This window comes from Theobroma cacao, chromosome 3 (assembly GCF_053813885.1).
Source record: "Theobroma cacao isolate CCN51 chromosome 3, ASM5381388v1, whole genome shotgun sequence".
NCBI classification, from domain to species: Eukaryota; Viridiplantae; Streptophyta; class Magnoliopsida; order Malvales; family Malvaceae; genus Theobroma; species Theobroma cacao.
The window spans coordinates 31,690,173-31,707,191 of NC_142641.1; the positions used below are offsets into that span (position 1 = coordinate 31,690,173).

The 17,019-nt window shown below is 34.2% G+C and overlaps 2 protein-coding genes and 1 non-coding gene across 3 annotated transcripts; 2 read left to right on the forward strand and 1 right to left on the reverse strand.

The window, feature by feature from the left end:
- Positions 1-4,797: 4,797 nt before the first annotated feature.
- On the reverse strand, positions 4,798-4,904 carry LOC148763712 (small nucleolar RNA R71). The gene has a single exon (XR_016025655.1). It is a non-coding gene; the product is annotated as a small nucleolar RNA R71 (small nucleolar RNA).
- A 3,197-nt stretch (positions 4,905-8,101) lies between these two features.
- LOC18604691 (DCL-like protein) lies at positions 8,102-10,823 on the forward strand. The gene is made up of 3 exons (XM_007037293.3): positions 8,102-8,271; positions 8,977-9,355; positions 10,344-10,823. The coding sequence occupies exons 2-3, from the start codon at positions 8,993-8,995 to the stop codon at positions 10,656-10,658; spliced, it is 678 nt and encodes a 225-aa protein (XP_007037355.1). The 5' UTR covers positions 8,102-8,271; positions 8,977-8,992; the 3' UTR covers positions 10,659-10,823.
- A 2,345-nt stretch (positions 10,824-13,168) lies between these two features.
- Positions 13,169-13,708, forward strand: LOC18604693 (uncharacterized). Its single transcript, XM_007037295.3, has one exon. The coding sequence runs from the start codon at positions 13,169-13,171 to the stop codon at positions 13,706-13,708; it is 540 nt and encodes a 179-aa protein (XP_007037357.3).
- The last annotated feature ends 3,311 nt before the right edge of the window (positions 13,709-17,019 follow it).

Consider the following 17,019-nt stretch of genomic DNA (forward strand, 5'->3'; position numbering starts at 1 on the left):
ATGGTAGTATGAAAATAGAGTAATTGGAGACTGTTTTCATGTGTTGTAAATTCATGGTTTGAATCGAATGGCTTATGACAATATTTGCATGAATGGCTGAATTAGTATTTATGTTGAAATATATGAACTGTGTATTTAGCCTTGAGAGGCTGGATTGTGACATAATTGCCATGTCATGCAGTTGAGATTTTATTGAATTGGTGGGTTTAGCTTGCTGCAGTGGGCGGGTTCCGTGAATCAGCCTATTAGAGGGGCACGGTAACCCCGTTATATTCTTACCTCGGTTGGAGAGGCGTGTAGGGTAACCCCCGAGGTACAACTTTAGAGTTCACTTCACGCCAAACCACCACGTGAAGGTGGACTCAGCCAATGCCAAGGAACGGCTATGTTTTCAAAATAAAAACATGATTTATGAGTACATGATGTTTTAACAGCCTTGGCGAACTCGGTTGGGATAGCCCCAGGTCAAGGTATCCCTAATAACTGATTATGAGAATGATTTTGGCACGAGCCAAAGTTTTAAGAAATTCAAAAGCCATGTTGATTACTCGATTTATATGAATTGATTTTATTTGGTTGAAATGAGTTGAAAGGTGATGAATTACAGTATGATGATCTATTTTAATCTGTCTCAATTTACCTAGTTTTAGATATTTTCGATGGTATTTGTTTACTCACTAGGATTATATAATCTCACCACCCTCCTTTCCATCCATTTCAAGCTCAGGATAGTCGGCAGATAGCCCACTTTGTTAAGGGCTACAATTGGACTTGCATCCTCAAAAAAATTGTAGGTTTACCGTTATTGATATTTTTGGTCGTTCGTGGGCCCACGTGTCACTGTAAATTAAATTTTATACTTTGGTTATCTGTATTACAGTATGTATGAATTTATTTAGCTTTTACACTACAAAAATTATTTACTAGGAACTTTATAATTATTGTTTTATAAGAAAATAGAATATTTTATTGAATATTTTTATTATATTCAAATAATTATAGTTTCGCTTTGAATGAATGTTTTAGATATCTAAACTTATTTTTTATTATGAAATATGTGCTTTCCACTCACTTACTATATTTTTAGCTGGTTTTGAGATTTTCAAGGAAAAATGACCAAAATGCTCCTATGAGAAAAAAATTATTTATCTATTATTTTGATTTAGAAATAGTTTATAGTCTCTCAAAACATGATACTTAACAATTATTGCTCACAGGAGAGGTGTGAAAACTGATATTAAATTCTTGCGAGGTTCCGGTTGGCATTCCAAGCAATGAATGTCTATCGGGACGTCGCGACGATTGTCACGGGCTCAAGGGGAGTATCGGGTCATGACAAGATTCATGTTCATTTGAGAGTGCAATCATGTTTTCTCCCAGACCCATGTATCTGTCTGGTTATCTCACAACTCTCCCACTACATCGAGGCACCACTATTTGATTTTTAGGTTGTGTTTCTGTTTCAACCATTGAATTAGACTGTGTTATGACATCTTCAAAATTAACTGTTAAATCTGAAGAATCAGACAATTCTTCTAAGACAATTTTACTTTTAGGTTTGTGATTTCTCACAAACTCTTCCTTTAAAAAAGTAGCATTCGCACTAATGAAAACTTTCTTATCTTAAGGACTATAGAAGTAATAACCTCTTATTCCCTTTGGATATCCTACAAACAAGCACACCTCAGTCTTTGGTTCCATCTTTGTGGACTCAAGCTTTAAAACATGTGTAGGATAACCCCAAGTTCGCAAATGATGTACAAATGATTTAAGCCCTGTCCACAACTCCCTTGGTGTCTTAAGCATGGCTTTAGATGGAGCAAAATTGAGCAAGTACTGAATAGTTTGCATATAATACCTTCAGAATGAGATTAGAAGGTTAACTTAGGACATCATTGATCTAACCATTTCTAAAAGAGTCTTATTTCTTCTTTCAACTACATTATTATGTTGAGGTGTTCTTACTGCTGACAAATTGAAAACTGTCCCATTGTTAGTCAGATATTGCTAAAATTCATTTGATAAATACTCACCTCCTTGATCTGATCAAAGTTGTTTCAATGGCTTGCTTAGTTGCTTTTCAATTTCAACTTTGAATTCTCTGAACTTTTCAAAGGATTCATTTTTTCTATGCATTAAATACATAGAGCCATGTCTTGATTAGTCATCAATAACAGTTATGAAATATTCATAACCTCATTTAGCTTCTATGTTCATTGGTCCACACACATCTGTGTGCACCAAGTCTAGAACATTTGGCACTCTGTTACCTTTAACCTTGAAAGGCCCTTTAGTCATTTTAGCTTTGATACAAGACTCACATATTGGCAAAGGACCCTTAACCATGTCTGGTAGAGTACCATCCTTTATAAGCCTATTGAGTTTATTTTGATTGATATGACCTAAACGTAGATGCCAAAGATAATTTTGATTTATGCTAGATTCTTTGATTTTTTTAGTTTTAAATGATATTGCTTCTATAACATTTGCATAATAAGTCGTAGGCTCAAGGAAATAAAGATTATATCTTACAATTCTAGAACAAATAAAATCCTTATTCAAATAAATAGTGAGTGTCTCATTAAAATATATTGAATATCCAGACTTTATTAAACAAAAGACAGAAATAAACATTTTCTAAAACTAAGCTACGGCCATAAGGAGATTGAAGAATAATTGCTCACACTGTTAACGTTGAAACGAATGTGCCATTTGCCATTTTCATCCGAAATTTCCCTTTACTCAGTTTTCTCCTTTGTTGAAACCCCTATAAAGAATTACAAACATGGTTAATGGCTCCAGAATCTACTGTCCAAGTATCCGTAGAATCAACCGTTAAACAGGCTTCTAACATATTTAGAAAACCCATACCTTGTTTTCTCTTTTGGATTTCTTTAAGGTAAACCTTGCAATTTTGCTTCCAATGTCCTTTCACACCATAATGGAAACATTTTCCTTTGGTGTTGTCTTTTGAAGCAGTCTTTTTCTTCATGGGCTTTTTCTTTGCTCCCACTAAGCCTTTATAAGTTTTTTTATTCCTAACTATCTTCCTTTTACCTTTGGGTTTAGGCTTAAAAGTGGAAATTGAATGTGTTTCAAGCTCCTTTTTCAAATCAAGAACCTCTTCCACATTTTGGAGATCATTCATTAGCCCATTTAGGGTGTAATCCCTAGTGTGCAGTTCATAATCCAATTTGAACTGTGAAAATGACAAATTCAAGCTATGAACAATCATTGATGTTTGTGTTTTCGCATCTATCTCAGCACCATTTAGTTTTGCCTCATTAAGATAAGAGATCACTTTCAACATGTAATCTCTAACTAGCTCCCCAGGTTTCTACTTAAGGTCCTTAAAAGCATTGATTGCTTTCACCTTAGCAAACCTTATTTTTGTACCAAACATCTCATATAGATGCAACATTATGTTAATAGCATTACCCATGCCTTCGTGCTACTTTTGTAATTTCCTGTTCATAAAAGTTAGTATATAGCATTTAGCCAAGTCATTTGCATCATGCCACTTCTTATGATATTCAATATCTGGTGGAGTTGATTGAGGAGTTAGTGCTTCAAGCTCATGGTCAGAAAGAACCCATGTGATCTTGTCACAATTAAGAATGATATTAAGGTTTCTTTTCCATTCAGTGTAGTTATCACCATTCAGAGTGCATTTGTTCAGCAAAATTGAAAGTGGATTCATATTTGTGATACAGATATGTTTCTGAAAGTAAATTTTAAATTATGTAAGCATACTAGTTATTCATGGACTTTGAACATTTCATGATGCATATATGCATAATGACAATATATAAACCCTATAAATTGTATTATTAGTTCGACGATCATCTACCTTTCTGTAATAAATTAACCGCTTGTGGGCCATGAGAATTTACTACCAAGCAAATTGGGAGCCTCCCACTTAACTATATTACCTAGTATCTTCATACTTAACATGGTTAAATAGTGCCTTCATTTGGTCCACAAAGTTTACTAACAGAGCTACTGTAGGTAGGTTAATAGTAAATTCATGTTGAGTGTAACAACCATTGTTTCATCTTTTAAGCTCTTTACTAAGTGAGCCTCTATGGGAGGTCTCACTTCATAATCCACCTAAAAGGATTTATCCTTTCAAAGACCTAGTCGGTCATAATCTAGATTCATGCCTGCCTGTAGGGAGTGATATGTTTCACATACCAAGCAAATTTAGTCTTAATTCATACTTTAATTTTTTTTATTTTTCTAGTTTTCAGGCATCTTTGGTCATTGTATACAAAAGAGGAACTTGAAACTTATTCCTTTTGATCCAAAGATAGAAAGAACTTTTAAAAGACTTCAAAGGGAAAAGTTGCAAGTTCAAAATTTAAACTAAACAATGGCTAAAGATGATAATAATCATGGTAACAATGCTGGCATTCAAATTATTGAAGAGAACAAAGCTTTGTGGGATTATGTTATTCCCCTCTTACAAGGCTTGCACCAAAGCATTAGAAGACCTTTTATCAATGCAAACAATTTTGAGATCAAGTCGATTACATTCAAATGATTCAGTCTTCTGTTCAGTTTGGTGAGTTACCCAGTGATGATCCTAATTCGCATTTGGTTAATTTCTTGGAAATTTGTAACATTTTCAAATATAATGGGTTGGCTGATGATGCTATTAAAATAAGACTCTTTCCTTTTTCACAGAGGGATAAGGCAAAAAGTTGGTTAAATTTATTGCCAATTGGATTTATTACTACATGGGAGGACTTGGCTAAAAAATTCCTGGCAAAATTCCTTCCACTTGTCAAGACTGCAAAGCTGAGGCATGATATAGCCTCATTCACACAAGTTGATGGTGAATCCTTATATGAGGCTTGGAAATGATTTAAAAATTTTCTTAGAAGATGTCCACACCATGGGCTTCCTCAATAGCTTGAAGTTCAGACATTTTATAATGGGTTGGTTAGTTCAATCAGATCTACAATTGATGCTACTACTGGTGGGGCATTAATGGGTAAAAATCCTAATGAAGCTTATAATTTGTTGGAAGAGATGCCATAAAATAATTACCAATGGCTTTCAGAAAAATCTAGTTTTAGGAAAGCTGCTGGTGTTTATAAGCTTGATGCACTGAATGCTTTGATTACACAAGTAGCTACATTGACAAAAAGATTTGACACAATGAGAGTTAATTCTATCCAAAATTCTTTTATAACTTGTGATTTGTGTGGAGCTAGCCATTCAAGTAATCAATATCCATCTATTCCTGAATCAATTTAGTTTGTCGGGAACTTCAACAGGCAGCAAAATAACCCATACTCCAATACTTATAATCTTGGTTGGAGAAACCATCCAAATTTATCATGGAATAATAACCCAAGACCTTCAAATCCAAGGCCAAACATTCCTCATAGCTTTCCATAACAAGCAAGACCTCCTATCCCGAAAAAAAAAAACCTATTATGGAGGAAATTTTCATGCAATTCATGACAAAGACTGACGCCTACATGACAAAGAATGACGCCATCATCCAGAATCAAACAACATCAATTTGCAAGCTTGAAACTCAAATGGGACAACTTTCTAGCTCCATTAAAAATAGACCCCAAGGTGCTTTGCCAAGTGGCACTAAAGTCAATCTTAAAGGTAAGGAACCATGCAATGCAATTACCCTTAGTAGTGGAAAATAAGTTGAAGGGGTAAGTGACAAATCAATTAAATCTTCAAAATAGCATTTGGGTGATGAAGAGGTAATTATTGCGAAAGAAGTTAAAGTTGAAAAGAAAGATGATGGGAAAGCTAAAAATCAAGTAAAGTCTCAAGCAAATTATTCTCCACCACCATTCCCAAAAAGGATGAATAAACAAAAGCTTGATAAGCAATTTGAGAAATTTCTCAATGTCTTCAAGAAGCTTCACATAAACATCCCTTTTGTTGAAGTTTTGAAAAACATGCCAAGTTATGTCAACATCCTAACCAAGAAGAGGAAACTTAAAGACTTTGAAATAGTTGCACTTACTCAAGAGTGCAACGTAATAATTCAAAACAAACTTCCACCAAAGCTTAAAGATCTAGGGAATTTTTTCATCCCTTGTTCTATTGGCATATTTAAATTTTTTAAAGCTTTGTGAGATTTTGGTGTTAGTGTTTCAATTATGCCTTTGTCAATTGCTAAGAAAGTTGGACTTAATGAGATACAACCTACTATACTTTCATTGCAATTTGCAGATAAAACAATCAGGTACCTCTTAGGATTATTGAAGATGTGTTAGTTAAAGTTAGGCAATTCTACATTCTAGTGGACTTTATTGTGCTTGAAATGGAAAAAGGATGTGAAAATTCTTTTAGTCTTGGGATGACCATTCTTGGCAACTCTAGGCACAATCATTGATTTGAGGGAAGGAAAAATAACTTTTAAAGTTGAAAAAGAGGTGGTCGAGTTTAATATTTGCAGTGCAAGCAAACATCCTGTCTTTACAGATAGTTGTTATAGAGTGGAGTTAGTTGATGAAGGCAAGAATGAGCCTGTTTCTCCACCTAGAAGTGAAGAAGCACTAATTTTTTAGTTTAAGCAACCACCTTCGTATATTAGACCCAAGTAGTAGCCCAAAGAGCATCCTCCACTGCCATCTAGTTGTCTTTTTTAGATTGGACAACAAGCAATGTTATTGTCTAGATCACACTTCAAGTTTTTTCCATGGAAATGCAATGGTTGGGCCCTTTCAAAGCGATAAAGATATATCAATATGAAATAATAGAGATTGATAGTGAGGATGTGGTCACATTCATGGTTAATGGACTAAGCCTCAGGTTGTATTTCAAGGATGAAGAATTGTAACAAATGGTGCAATAGTCAAGCTAGTGATTATAAAGAAGTGCCTATCGAGAGGCAACCTAAGCTTTCTAACTTAATTTACTTACTTTAATTTATTTTCTTTTATTCATTTATTATTTATTATCATTAATTATTGATTTTTTTACGCGTTTCCCCTCTAAAAAAAAGGGCAAAAACGCTACGGTGTAATAAGGAATGCTTTGCAGCGCCCTAGGATAAGTAGGACATGAAATCGTGGAGCGCAAGAGCATTATGGCACAACAAAGAGAGTTCCGTGGAGCGCCAAACTTGAAGGATGCATAATTGTGCCAAACAAGCGACGACATAGTGCTTGGAACTTAAACCACGATAGGGGCTTTAAGGGCCGAGACATCGCGGCACCAAGAGGGTGTGTCGCGATGCCCACTTGGTTGTTTGATAAAGAAAACCATGAAAAGAAAAATCGTAAAGCCCCACTATAAAAACCTTTCCTTTCCTTTCCCTTTTCTTCATCAACCTCCCATTTACTCTCTCTTTTAAAAAAATTTCTCTCCACTTTTCTCTATAACTCCTTCTTTAAATCCTGAACTAACCAACCTTTACCTTCAATTATTCAACAGTTGGTCTCCAATATTCAAGTAAGTCTCATGTTCCTACACTGGTGATTTTTGAAATATTGTTCATTGTGATATTATGGATTGTAAGATTTTTATTTGAATAAGTTTAAAGTGAAAATAAATATTTAATAATTTCACATGTTTTAATATCTAAATAATTAATATAAAAATATTATGTTATTTTTTAATGTTATTAGTTATTATTTTAATTGCTTAAAGTTGAAAAGTCAAATTTTATATTTAAAATTATAAATTTATTCAACTTATATGTTTTTTATATATAAGGGTAATTTTATCAATTTATATTACATTCTACTAAAATACTTACAAACCAAATACTACATATAATCCTCTCAGCAATCATCACTTTTTCTTATTATACCAAATCCTGCAAAGTTATATTCTCAATAGTCACATTCTCAATAATCATATATTCAACAATCACATTTTTAACAATTATATACCCAATAATCATATTCCTAGCAATATACCAAACACAATTTAAGTGCCCGTTTGTTATACAAGGTTTTTAACACTTTTTCATTAATGGTTTCTCATTAAGGGTTTTTTTAAATTAAATTCTCAAACATTGGCAATGATTTATCAAGCACGCCCCTTTATTAAGATAAGATTGTATACATGACTTGTTATCACTATCATAGAACTAGCCTCATATGATTATTCCTAGGAACCCAAAAAGAAGTCCGGAAACAAGTTTTATGGCCGCGTAAGTCCGCTCCTGGTTCTTTTTCTCTCTCTCTCACACTTCCCACTGTCTATTTTTCTAGGTTTCCTTCGAAACAAAGCAAGCTTAACAAATCGTTTCAATTTTAATTCTCCCTCGCCGCTGCGTCGCTGGTACGCGAATTCTTTGTCTCTATCTATTCGTAATTGATTCTTAGTTTTTTTTCCATTAAATCTAGTTATTCTGCAATCTTCTAGTTGTTGTTTTCTATCGGTTCGCTTTTGCTTAACTGCTTGTTGGCATCAGATCTGAAATATCGAATTGTTTTATAATGTCTTTAAATGCAATCTGTTATTTTTAATCGATTAGCAGATTAGGAGTGTTTAATCACCTGATTTTAAGAATTTTCTGGATTGATATCTGATTGTTTATAAGCTGTTTATCTATAGTGGTTGTGGATTATTTTTAGGGATTTGTGGAAAAGCCGGAGTGACGGTGAGGCCAATTTTGAAGTTGTATGTCGGCAGTTAGCTAACTGAGAGTTGCTTGAGATGGTGCAGAAGTGCATTACTTTAAGACATGTTTGCTAATATTTTTAGGATGACAATATTGATGATTAAGAAAGGGAATTCGTTTTCTTAAAAAAATTAAAGCAGATGTGTATTGGGCTATGTTAATTTTGATGATTGCCGTGGCAATTGTAGGCTAAGCCTCTGTTTGGTTGCTGTTTTTGGTTTGGGAAGCAAAACACAACAAGTGCAGTTGTTTATACAAAACAAATACTATGCTCTTGAATAGTTGAAAATTAGAAACCAAAACTTCTAAAACATCAAAAGGCATGATTTTTACTATTAACTCCATTGCCGCCAAACCTTTAGGGTACTAGCTTCCTCAATGGCAGAGAAAGAGGCATCGCTGGAGCCCAACGAGATCAACCTACCAGCTGAAGACATGGATCTTGAAACCCTTGCCTCCTCCGCCCAAAACCCCGAAGGTGGAGATGATGTCGACGGGGTCAACAACGGCAACACAAACTCGAAGCGTGGGAGAGAAGAAGACTGCGAAGAAAACGATGACTTATCCAAGAAACAGAAGGTGGAGAAGTCCGTGGAGGAAGAAAGGATGGAGAAAGAGTCAAGGTCGTCCGAGTCGTGTCCAGCCCACCTGGGCCCAAAGGAGTTTGGGTCGTCCATGGAGATGTTCGATTACTTTTACAATTTGCTTCATTATTGGCCTACTCAACTCAACCTTAACAAGGTAATGTGACAGTATGTGTGTTGGGTTCTTAGTGGTGATTAAAATATCTAAATTTTGTTATGCTTTTAGTTGTCTTTGATTTTTGTAATTTATATGATGCTCAAAAGAAGAAAATTTTGATTTATGTTAGTATAACAATTATAGCTTTCATGGTGAAGAAAGAAGATGATTGCATAAAGGAGTAAACTTTTCCGTTATCTGATGCTTGATGTTGGGAAAGAGTTGAATTGAACTTATTCTCAGTAGAAGCTAAGCTTAACAGTTACTACTAGCTGGTAGTATTAGCTCTTTTTAGATAAAGGATAGCTGTTAATGGAGGAGTTTATGTAGTAGAGCTCAGTCAATTGCTTGGTTATTCGATTTCTTATGTGTCAGTATGTTTTTCCTTGTACTCTATTTGTAACTCTAGTGATGGAATGTGAACTATTGCATTGTTAGCTCTATATATTGTAAACTCTACTTATAGTTGTATCAGTGGCTCCTAGACGAAACAGAACTACTTTTATTAGTCTCTTTCAAACTGAAATCAGCCTTTGCATTTGTTCAATAGGAACTAGAGGTGATATATCTTATGCCCATGAATGCATGTAAATCTTCCTTTATATTGGTTTGTAATTCACCTTGCTTTCAAGAAATCCTCTTGGGGTTTTTATTCTTACTTCCATTAATATGCCACCTCTTTTAAGAGTTTATCTCTAAATTTATATTTAAACTAGCTACTTGTAAACAATGATTGCAATACTGGATGCATAACAATTTGAATTTCATAGTTCTTTTACACAAGATCTTGGTGTTTCTGGAAAATAATACTAAACAATTATTTCTTTGTCCAGGTGATATAAATATTGAATCATATAATGCATTAAAATGCCTCGAATGCACATGAAAATTTGTTACCTCAATCTTGCATTTTTAAGTTTGTTCCTTGGATACCGAAATACTTAAAATTTTGTTTAATGTTATGTTCATGGTTGACTTTGTATTACAGTATGAGCATATGGTGTTACTCGACTTGCTTAAGAAAGGTCATCTAGAACCTGGCAAAAAGATTGGTAGTGGGATCAGAGCTTTCCAAATTCGAAATCATCCAATGTGGAAAAGTAAATGTTTCTTTGTCATTAGGGATGATGAAACTATTGATGATTTTAGCTTTAGGAAGTGTGTTGATCATATACTTCCCCTGCCAGAAGAGATGAAGATAAAACTTGATGCAAACAGGGCATTGGCCAGTGGGGGTTGGAAAGGACGTGGTGGAAAAGGAGGTGGACGAGGCCGTGGAAGAGGTGGTAAGTCAAGAAACTAAGGCAGTGGTATTTGGGATGGAGTTGAATTTGGATTCAAATATATTGTAGGATAAACTGCATTGTCCTTTCTTATATATGGTCCCAAGTTCCCAGCTAAACTGATGTATTATCAAAATTTTGGATGTTGGTCTAATCAAGGCTTGATATCGTTTATTGCTGTTTTATTTTTGTGTTGCATTTTAAGCAATGTAGTGAAAGCCATCCTGGATTTTTCTTCTCACCTGTTTAAATTATGCAGTGTGATTAATCAACAAGGTAAAGAATGAGCCACCTCTACTTAGACGGCCTTAATCTGGTTTGAAATGGTGTGTGTTTTGTATTTTATATCAGAACAGAGCTTTGGATTGAGGATTTTCCAGGGAATATTGCTGTTCTGGCTAAGTATGTATTCCAGTAGGTGTAGCCGTGTTGACATGAGAAAAGTTTTTCCCATTGCAAACTAACAAAAAGGAAAACCAAATTGTTGTATAACCGGGTTTCCCTTTTGTTTGTGGAGCAGGAACATTCCCTTTTTCCTTTACTGAGCCGCACAAACTAGCACCAAGCTATTACACTATTGGGCTACCCATTAGAAAAAAGAAAAGAAAACTCTATCAAGCAATTGACCTTCATTGCTGATAAAGCAAGCAGAATGGGGTTGGACCTTTTGCGAGCTACCGGCCCAATGAACATAACGAGAAAGAGATAGAAAACAGGAAATTGGAGATGATGCAGGAAATTAACAGAACAAACTCTATCACGTCTGATTTAGAGCTAGGACGTGCGATTATTTAGCATTTCAGAGAGGAAAAGAAAAACATGGCATCTACCCGTCATTGCACAGGATAAATTCTACATGTTTGAGACTATGAAGCAGGATGGAGAAGGAAACGCAATGAAGCAGCATTAGCCAAGCACATCACAATCCAATAGTGCCGATCAACTTGGTTAGACCAAAAGTAATAGCCATAGCCATCCACCCTCCGATCAGCACCCTGAAACTGGACTTCACTACAAGAATCCTCCCTGGCATAGCTCCTGCCACACCAAACATCGCCAGAGCCAAGCTTGCCACTACAGCAACCACAGCCAGCCTCACTTTATTCTGCCTAATGAATGCAGCTGCTAGCGGCGATACCAATGCACCAATCGAGATCGAGAAGGCTAAGGCTGATGCTATAGCAGCCTAGCCCGGATTATGATAGCTTCTGCTCACTAATCTTAGGTACCTCAAGCTATCTAATTGTTCAGCCTTTACTAGTGATTCACACATACTTCGTGCCTGTTTCGTTAGACTTTTTTTCAATTTAATTATCTCTTAAAAGTAAAAATTTGGTTTAACATGATTTTTAAGAAGCTTTTAAAATAAAATTTTATAAAAAAGAACTTAAAAAAAAAACTGCAGAGAAGAGTTTTCTCTTTTCTTCGTTTAAAAACACTCCAACTTTTCAAAAAATACTCTCCTTTCTCAATCAATTTCTCTCTCTTCTTCCTCTCTCAACAAATCACCTCTCTCTAACGTAAGATATGATCTCTCTCTCCTTTACCTCTCTCTCTACAAAGATTATATAAAAAAAAAACATAACACTCGGCAGCAAAATAGCAAAATTTAAATTTTTTTTATTTTTACAAAGATTAAGAAAAAAGAAGGTTCTAAATTTAAAAGTTTTTTATCTTCACCAAAAAATCTAATATTATTTTGAAAGTTGTTCCTTTTTTTTTATAGATTTTTTTTCATTTTAACATATGAAATTATATATAAACTTGAAGTAGACTTATTCCATCTTAGTTTATTAGGTGATTAAAGATGACATGAATACCCTTTATAGTTATTTTAATTAAAATTAAAATTTATATATTTTATTTTTTGAAATAACTTATCAAACAGTTTTATCTTAATATTAAAAGTTATTATTTTTCATAAGAATTTCATAATAGCTTTTTAAACTAAAAAAAAAAAAAAAGAAAACTAAGCTGAACAAGATCTTCAAATAGAATAAATAACATCAATGGTGGTTTGTAGCTTACTTTTGCTACTAAGCCTAATGTTAGTTAGACTCAAAGTTTCTCACTTTTTTAAAAAATTCAAAAACACAAAAATAAGAAGAGGAAGACAAAGAAGCATTGATGCCCAAGGCGAGGAATTCCCAAAATTGATGTATAAGGTTAGCCACCAAGTGTCTTCAATTCTTAAGGTAAGCGAGGACTTGTGGTTGTTGAAATCTCCCATCACAATTCTTAATTGCCTCTCAGGGTTTTGGTGCTTAAGATGTGTCTCTAAAGTGTGTCATAAATATCATATTTACAAGCAAATATGCTAATGCTAATCCCATTAGAAATTCCTAGACAAAACTTATTCAATTAATATAGTGTTTGGTATGAGGTGATTTGCTTGAAATTGAAAGTGATCACTATTTTGTTTAATGTCTGGCTTGAAGAAAAGAGCTTTCAAGACCTGGTGGTAGCCTATTGGAAAAAGGAGGGAAAGGCCAAAAGGAGCAAGGGAGGGGTTTGGAGGAAAATGAAATATATGAAGTCTGCAATCAAAGAATGGAAAAACAAAGAACTTGGAAATACTCAGCATAAAATTCAAATACTAGAGGATGAAATCAAATTGAAGTATACAGATATCCAAGAAAAAGGGGAAAGGGAAAGATTGAGAGACGAGCTAATTGTAAGAAAAGGGGAGTTATGGGCTTTATATCAAAAAGAAGAAAGAGAATGGATGTGGAAATCAAGAACTAAGTGGGTGGGCGAAAGAGACCGAAACATAAGATACTTCCATGCAATGGCTTCATCAAGAATGAGAGTGAATAGAATGGACAAAATAAAAGGGATGGATGGGATGAAGGAAACACTAGAAGCGATCAAAGGTGAAGTGGAAAAACATTTCCAAAAGCTGTATGGTGAAAAAGAAGTGTTGGAGTTGATAAAACTTGATTACAACTTTGAGAAACTGAAATCTGACTCAGCTAGCTTCCTTGAGAGGTCGTTTAAGGAAGAAAAGGTGTGGGGTACTATCCAAGGATGCAATGGGAATAAAGCCCCGAGATCGGACAATATAACTTAAATTTCTTCAAAAGTCAATTGGAAGTGGTTAAAGAAGACATAATGGATTTCATGAATAAATTCTATGAAAATGGACAGTTAGGATACACGGTTAATTCTTTCTTCGTGGCTCTAATTTCGAAGGTTCAAAATTCAATCAATTTGAGTGAGTATAGGCCGATTAGTTTGGCGGGTAGCTTGTATAAAATTGTGGCAAAGACATTAGCAAATCATTAAGAATGGTCATCGGTGAAGTTTTCGGGAGAAACCAATTCGCCTTCATAAAAGGAAGGCAATTAATAGGTTGCTTTCTTATTGCAAATGAAATAGTGGACTGCTTGAAAAAAGGAATAGAAAGCGGGGTGATCTTATAAGTTGATTTCGAGAAAGCTTATGATAGTGTTAGTTGGAGATTCTTGGATCTTGTCATAAGTAAGATGGGATTTGGGGAAATATGGAAGAGTTGGATTAGAGAATGTATCACCTCAGTGAAGATTTCGGTGTTGGTGAATGGAGTTCTAACTAGGCAATTCGGCATGGGAAGGGACTTAGGCAAGGTTGCCCTTTATCCCTTTTTCTTTTTAATATGGTCGTGGAAGCCCTTAGTTGCTTGATAAAAAAGGCAGAAGTAACAGGAATATGTCGAGAAGTTAAAATAGGAAGTAATGGGCTGACAGTCTCACATTTGCAGTATGTAAATGATACAATTTTGTTTTATGAGCCAAGTTTGGAGAGCACTCGGTTGATGAAAAGACTGCTAAGGTGTTTCCAGGGTGTCTCAGAGTTGAAAATCAATTTTCATAAAAGTCATCTGATTAGAGTGGGGGTTAGTTAAATAGAGATTGAAGGATGGGCTGATTGTGAAATACCCCAGACTTTGATATGGTGATAAATAAAGTTGATCGAATGCAAATTGAGGTCAATTAAAATGTTTAAAAGTGATAAAAGATGAAATGAGTAGTTTAGGATAAAATATTCCGCAAGTGAGAAAATAATAATAAAATAATAATAATTTTATCGGATGAGAATTTGTGAGATAAAAGGCGATTCGGAAGTCAAGTGAGGCATAATAGGGTATTTTGGGTACCAATGAGACAAGATAAAATTTTTAAAATAAAATAATATTAAAATATTAATATTTAGTCGGATGTCGAAATCAGTCAAGAAGAAGGATCATATGGTTGATCCAAGTGGGGGAGAAGATGACAAGCCCGACTCTATAAAAATAATTGTCATGACATACATGTGATGGATAGCATGTTTGCATGCTAAGAGAGTCCCGAAAAAAATTTACAAAAGTTGGTATTGTACCTAGACGTATAACAAAGTTGATTTAAGCCTCGAACTAGATCAAATAAAGAATTCACAATGAAATTAAGAATTTTAAAGTCTCAGAATGGTTTAATATGGTAATTCAGAGTTTGAGGTCCGATTTGGAGTCAATCCGGAAAATTGACCGATTAGGGGCAAAATGGTAATTTTGCCATCTGAAATCGAAAATTTAATTTTTGAAAGGATTTTGATCAAATTTAATTATTTTGAGTGTGAAATGAGTATGAGGAGTGAAAATTATGCATTATGGTAAATTTTCAATTTTTGGGGTAAAAATGTAATTTTTGAAAAGTTCGGGGGTAAAAGTATAATTTTAAAAAATTTACTCCACCAAAACTTTGGAAAAATCTGAAAATTTCACTTAAGACTTGGATAAGTCAAAGGGAATGCATGGTGAAAAAAGTAGGACAAGTGGATGGCTAGAAAAAAAATGAATTAATAAAATATTCAAAATATGAATAAAATAATATTATTTCATTAAACTAATAAAAAGGCATAAAAAAATCAGCCCATAACCCATTCTTCTTCTTCAACATTCGGCCAAGCAAGAAACAAGAGAGAGAAAGGAGAAAATAAAACCCTAGCCAAGAAATTTAAAGGGAAAATAGGTGAAAATTCAAAAATCAAGTGAAAAAAAAAAGGTAACATTTCTTAAATTTGTCTTGTGCTTTACCTTTCCCATGCATTTTCCATCATTTTTTATGGTTGAATCATGTGATTTGAGGATGAATTCAATTCTGAAAAATGGGTTAGGAGAGAGAAACTTGTTAGATTAATTTGATTTTAAGTCATGTTAGTGTTTTAAGTTAGTTTAGCATATTTAGAAACAAAACAACAAGAAAAGAATTTATTTTCTCCCACAACCATTAATGGCCGAATTTATCATGTGTTGAGTAAGGATGAATTTGATTTTCATTTTAGGAGAATTAGTTAAGAAATGATGAATTATGAGCCTAGAAAAATAATGGAAATTTTCGGAGCAAAAATACGAATTTTTACCCACTAGGGGTATTTTCGTAATTTACTATCGAAACTGATAAATTGAATCTCATTCACAGTTATTAAGGTAATTTAGGTATAATTGGAGTGTAGAAAGTGAGAAAAATTGATTTGGAGTTAAATTGGAGATGATAGGCCGAATTAGGTCAGCACCGCATTTAAGCGGTAGTCGGATAAGTTGTATATCATATCATGCATATATACCGAGCCTGAATTGATTTTATAATGGTCAAGCATTGATGTGGTGAATTATGTATTGTACATTGTGGATAGTTGGTGAGCAAAGTACATTGGTAAAAGCACAGAGATTGCGGTTGGAGATTGGGATTAGGAGTACATCGACTCCTAGAACTGTGAGTAAACTTATTATCGTCTTAATTATCTAGAGTAGTTTTATACAATTGTGTGATTTTATGGAAAATGGGTTTAAAATGGTAAATTGCTATGTTTTAAGAGAAATTGTGATTTTATAAAATGATTTTATAAATTTTCTGAAAAATCGAATACTGGTTTTGAAAATAGAGTAATTGAAGACTGTCTGCTTGTGTTGCAAATTTATGGTTTTGAATTGAATGGCTTATGACAATAAATGAGCATAAATGGCTAAACTAATTTTGGTGTTAGAATTATTTATACTGTGTATTCAGCCTTGTGAGGCTAGGTTGCGATAAATTGTCATGTCATGCTAGAATGAATTTTATTGATTAGTGGATTATATATTAATTATTCATTGCAGAGAGGGTTCCATGGACCAGCCTATTAGAGGGCCACGGTAAACTCCATTATATCCTTACCTCGAACGGAGAGACACGTAGGGTATCTCCTAGGGTAAAGCTTAGGATTCACTTCACGCTAAACCACCACGTGAAGGGGAACTCAGCCAATGCCAAGGAACGATTGTATTTTTCTCAAACTAAAAATATATTTTAAGTGTATACAAAAATTTTAACAGCCTTGGCGGACTCGGTTGGATGCCCTGTGCAAGGTATCATCGAGTATGAG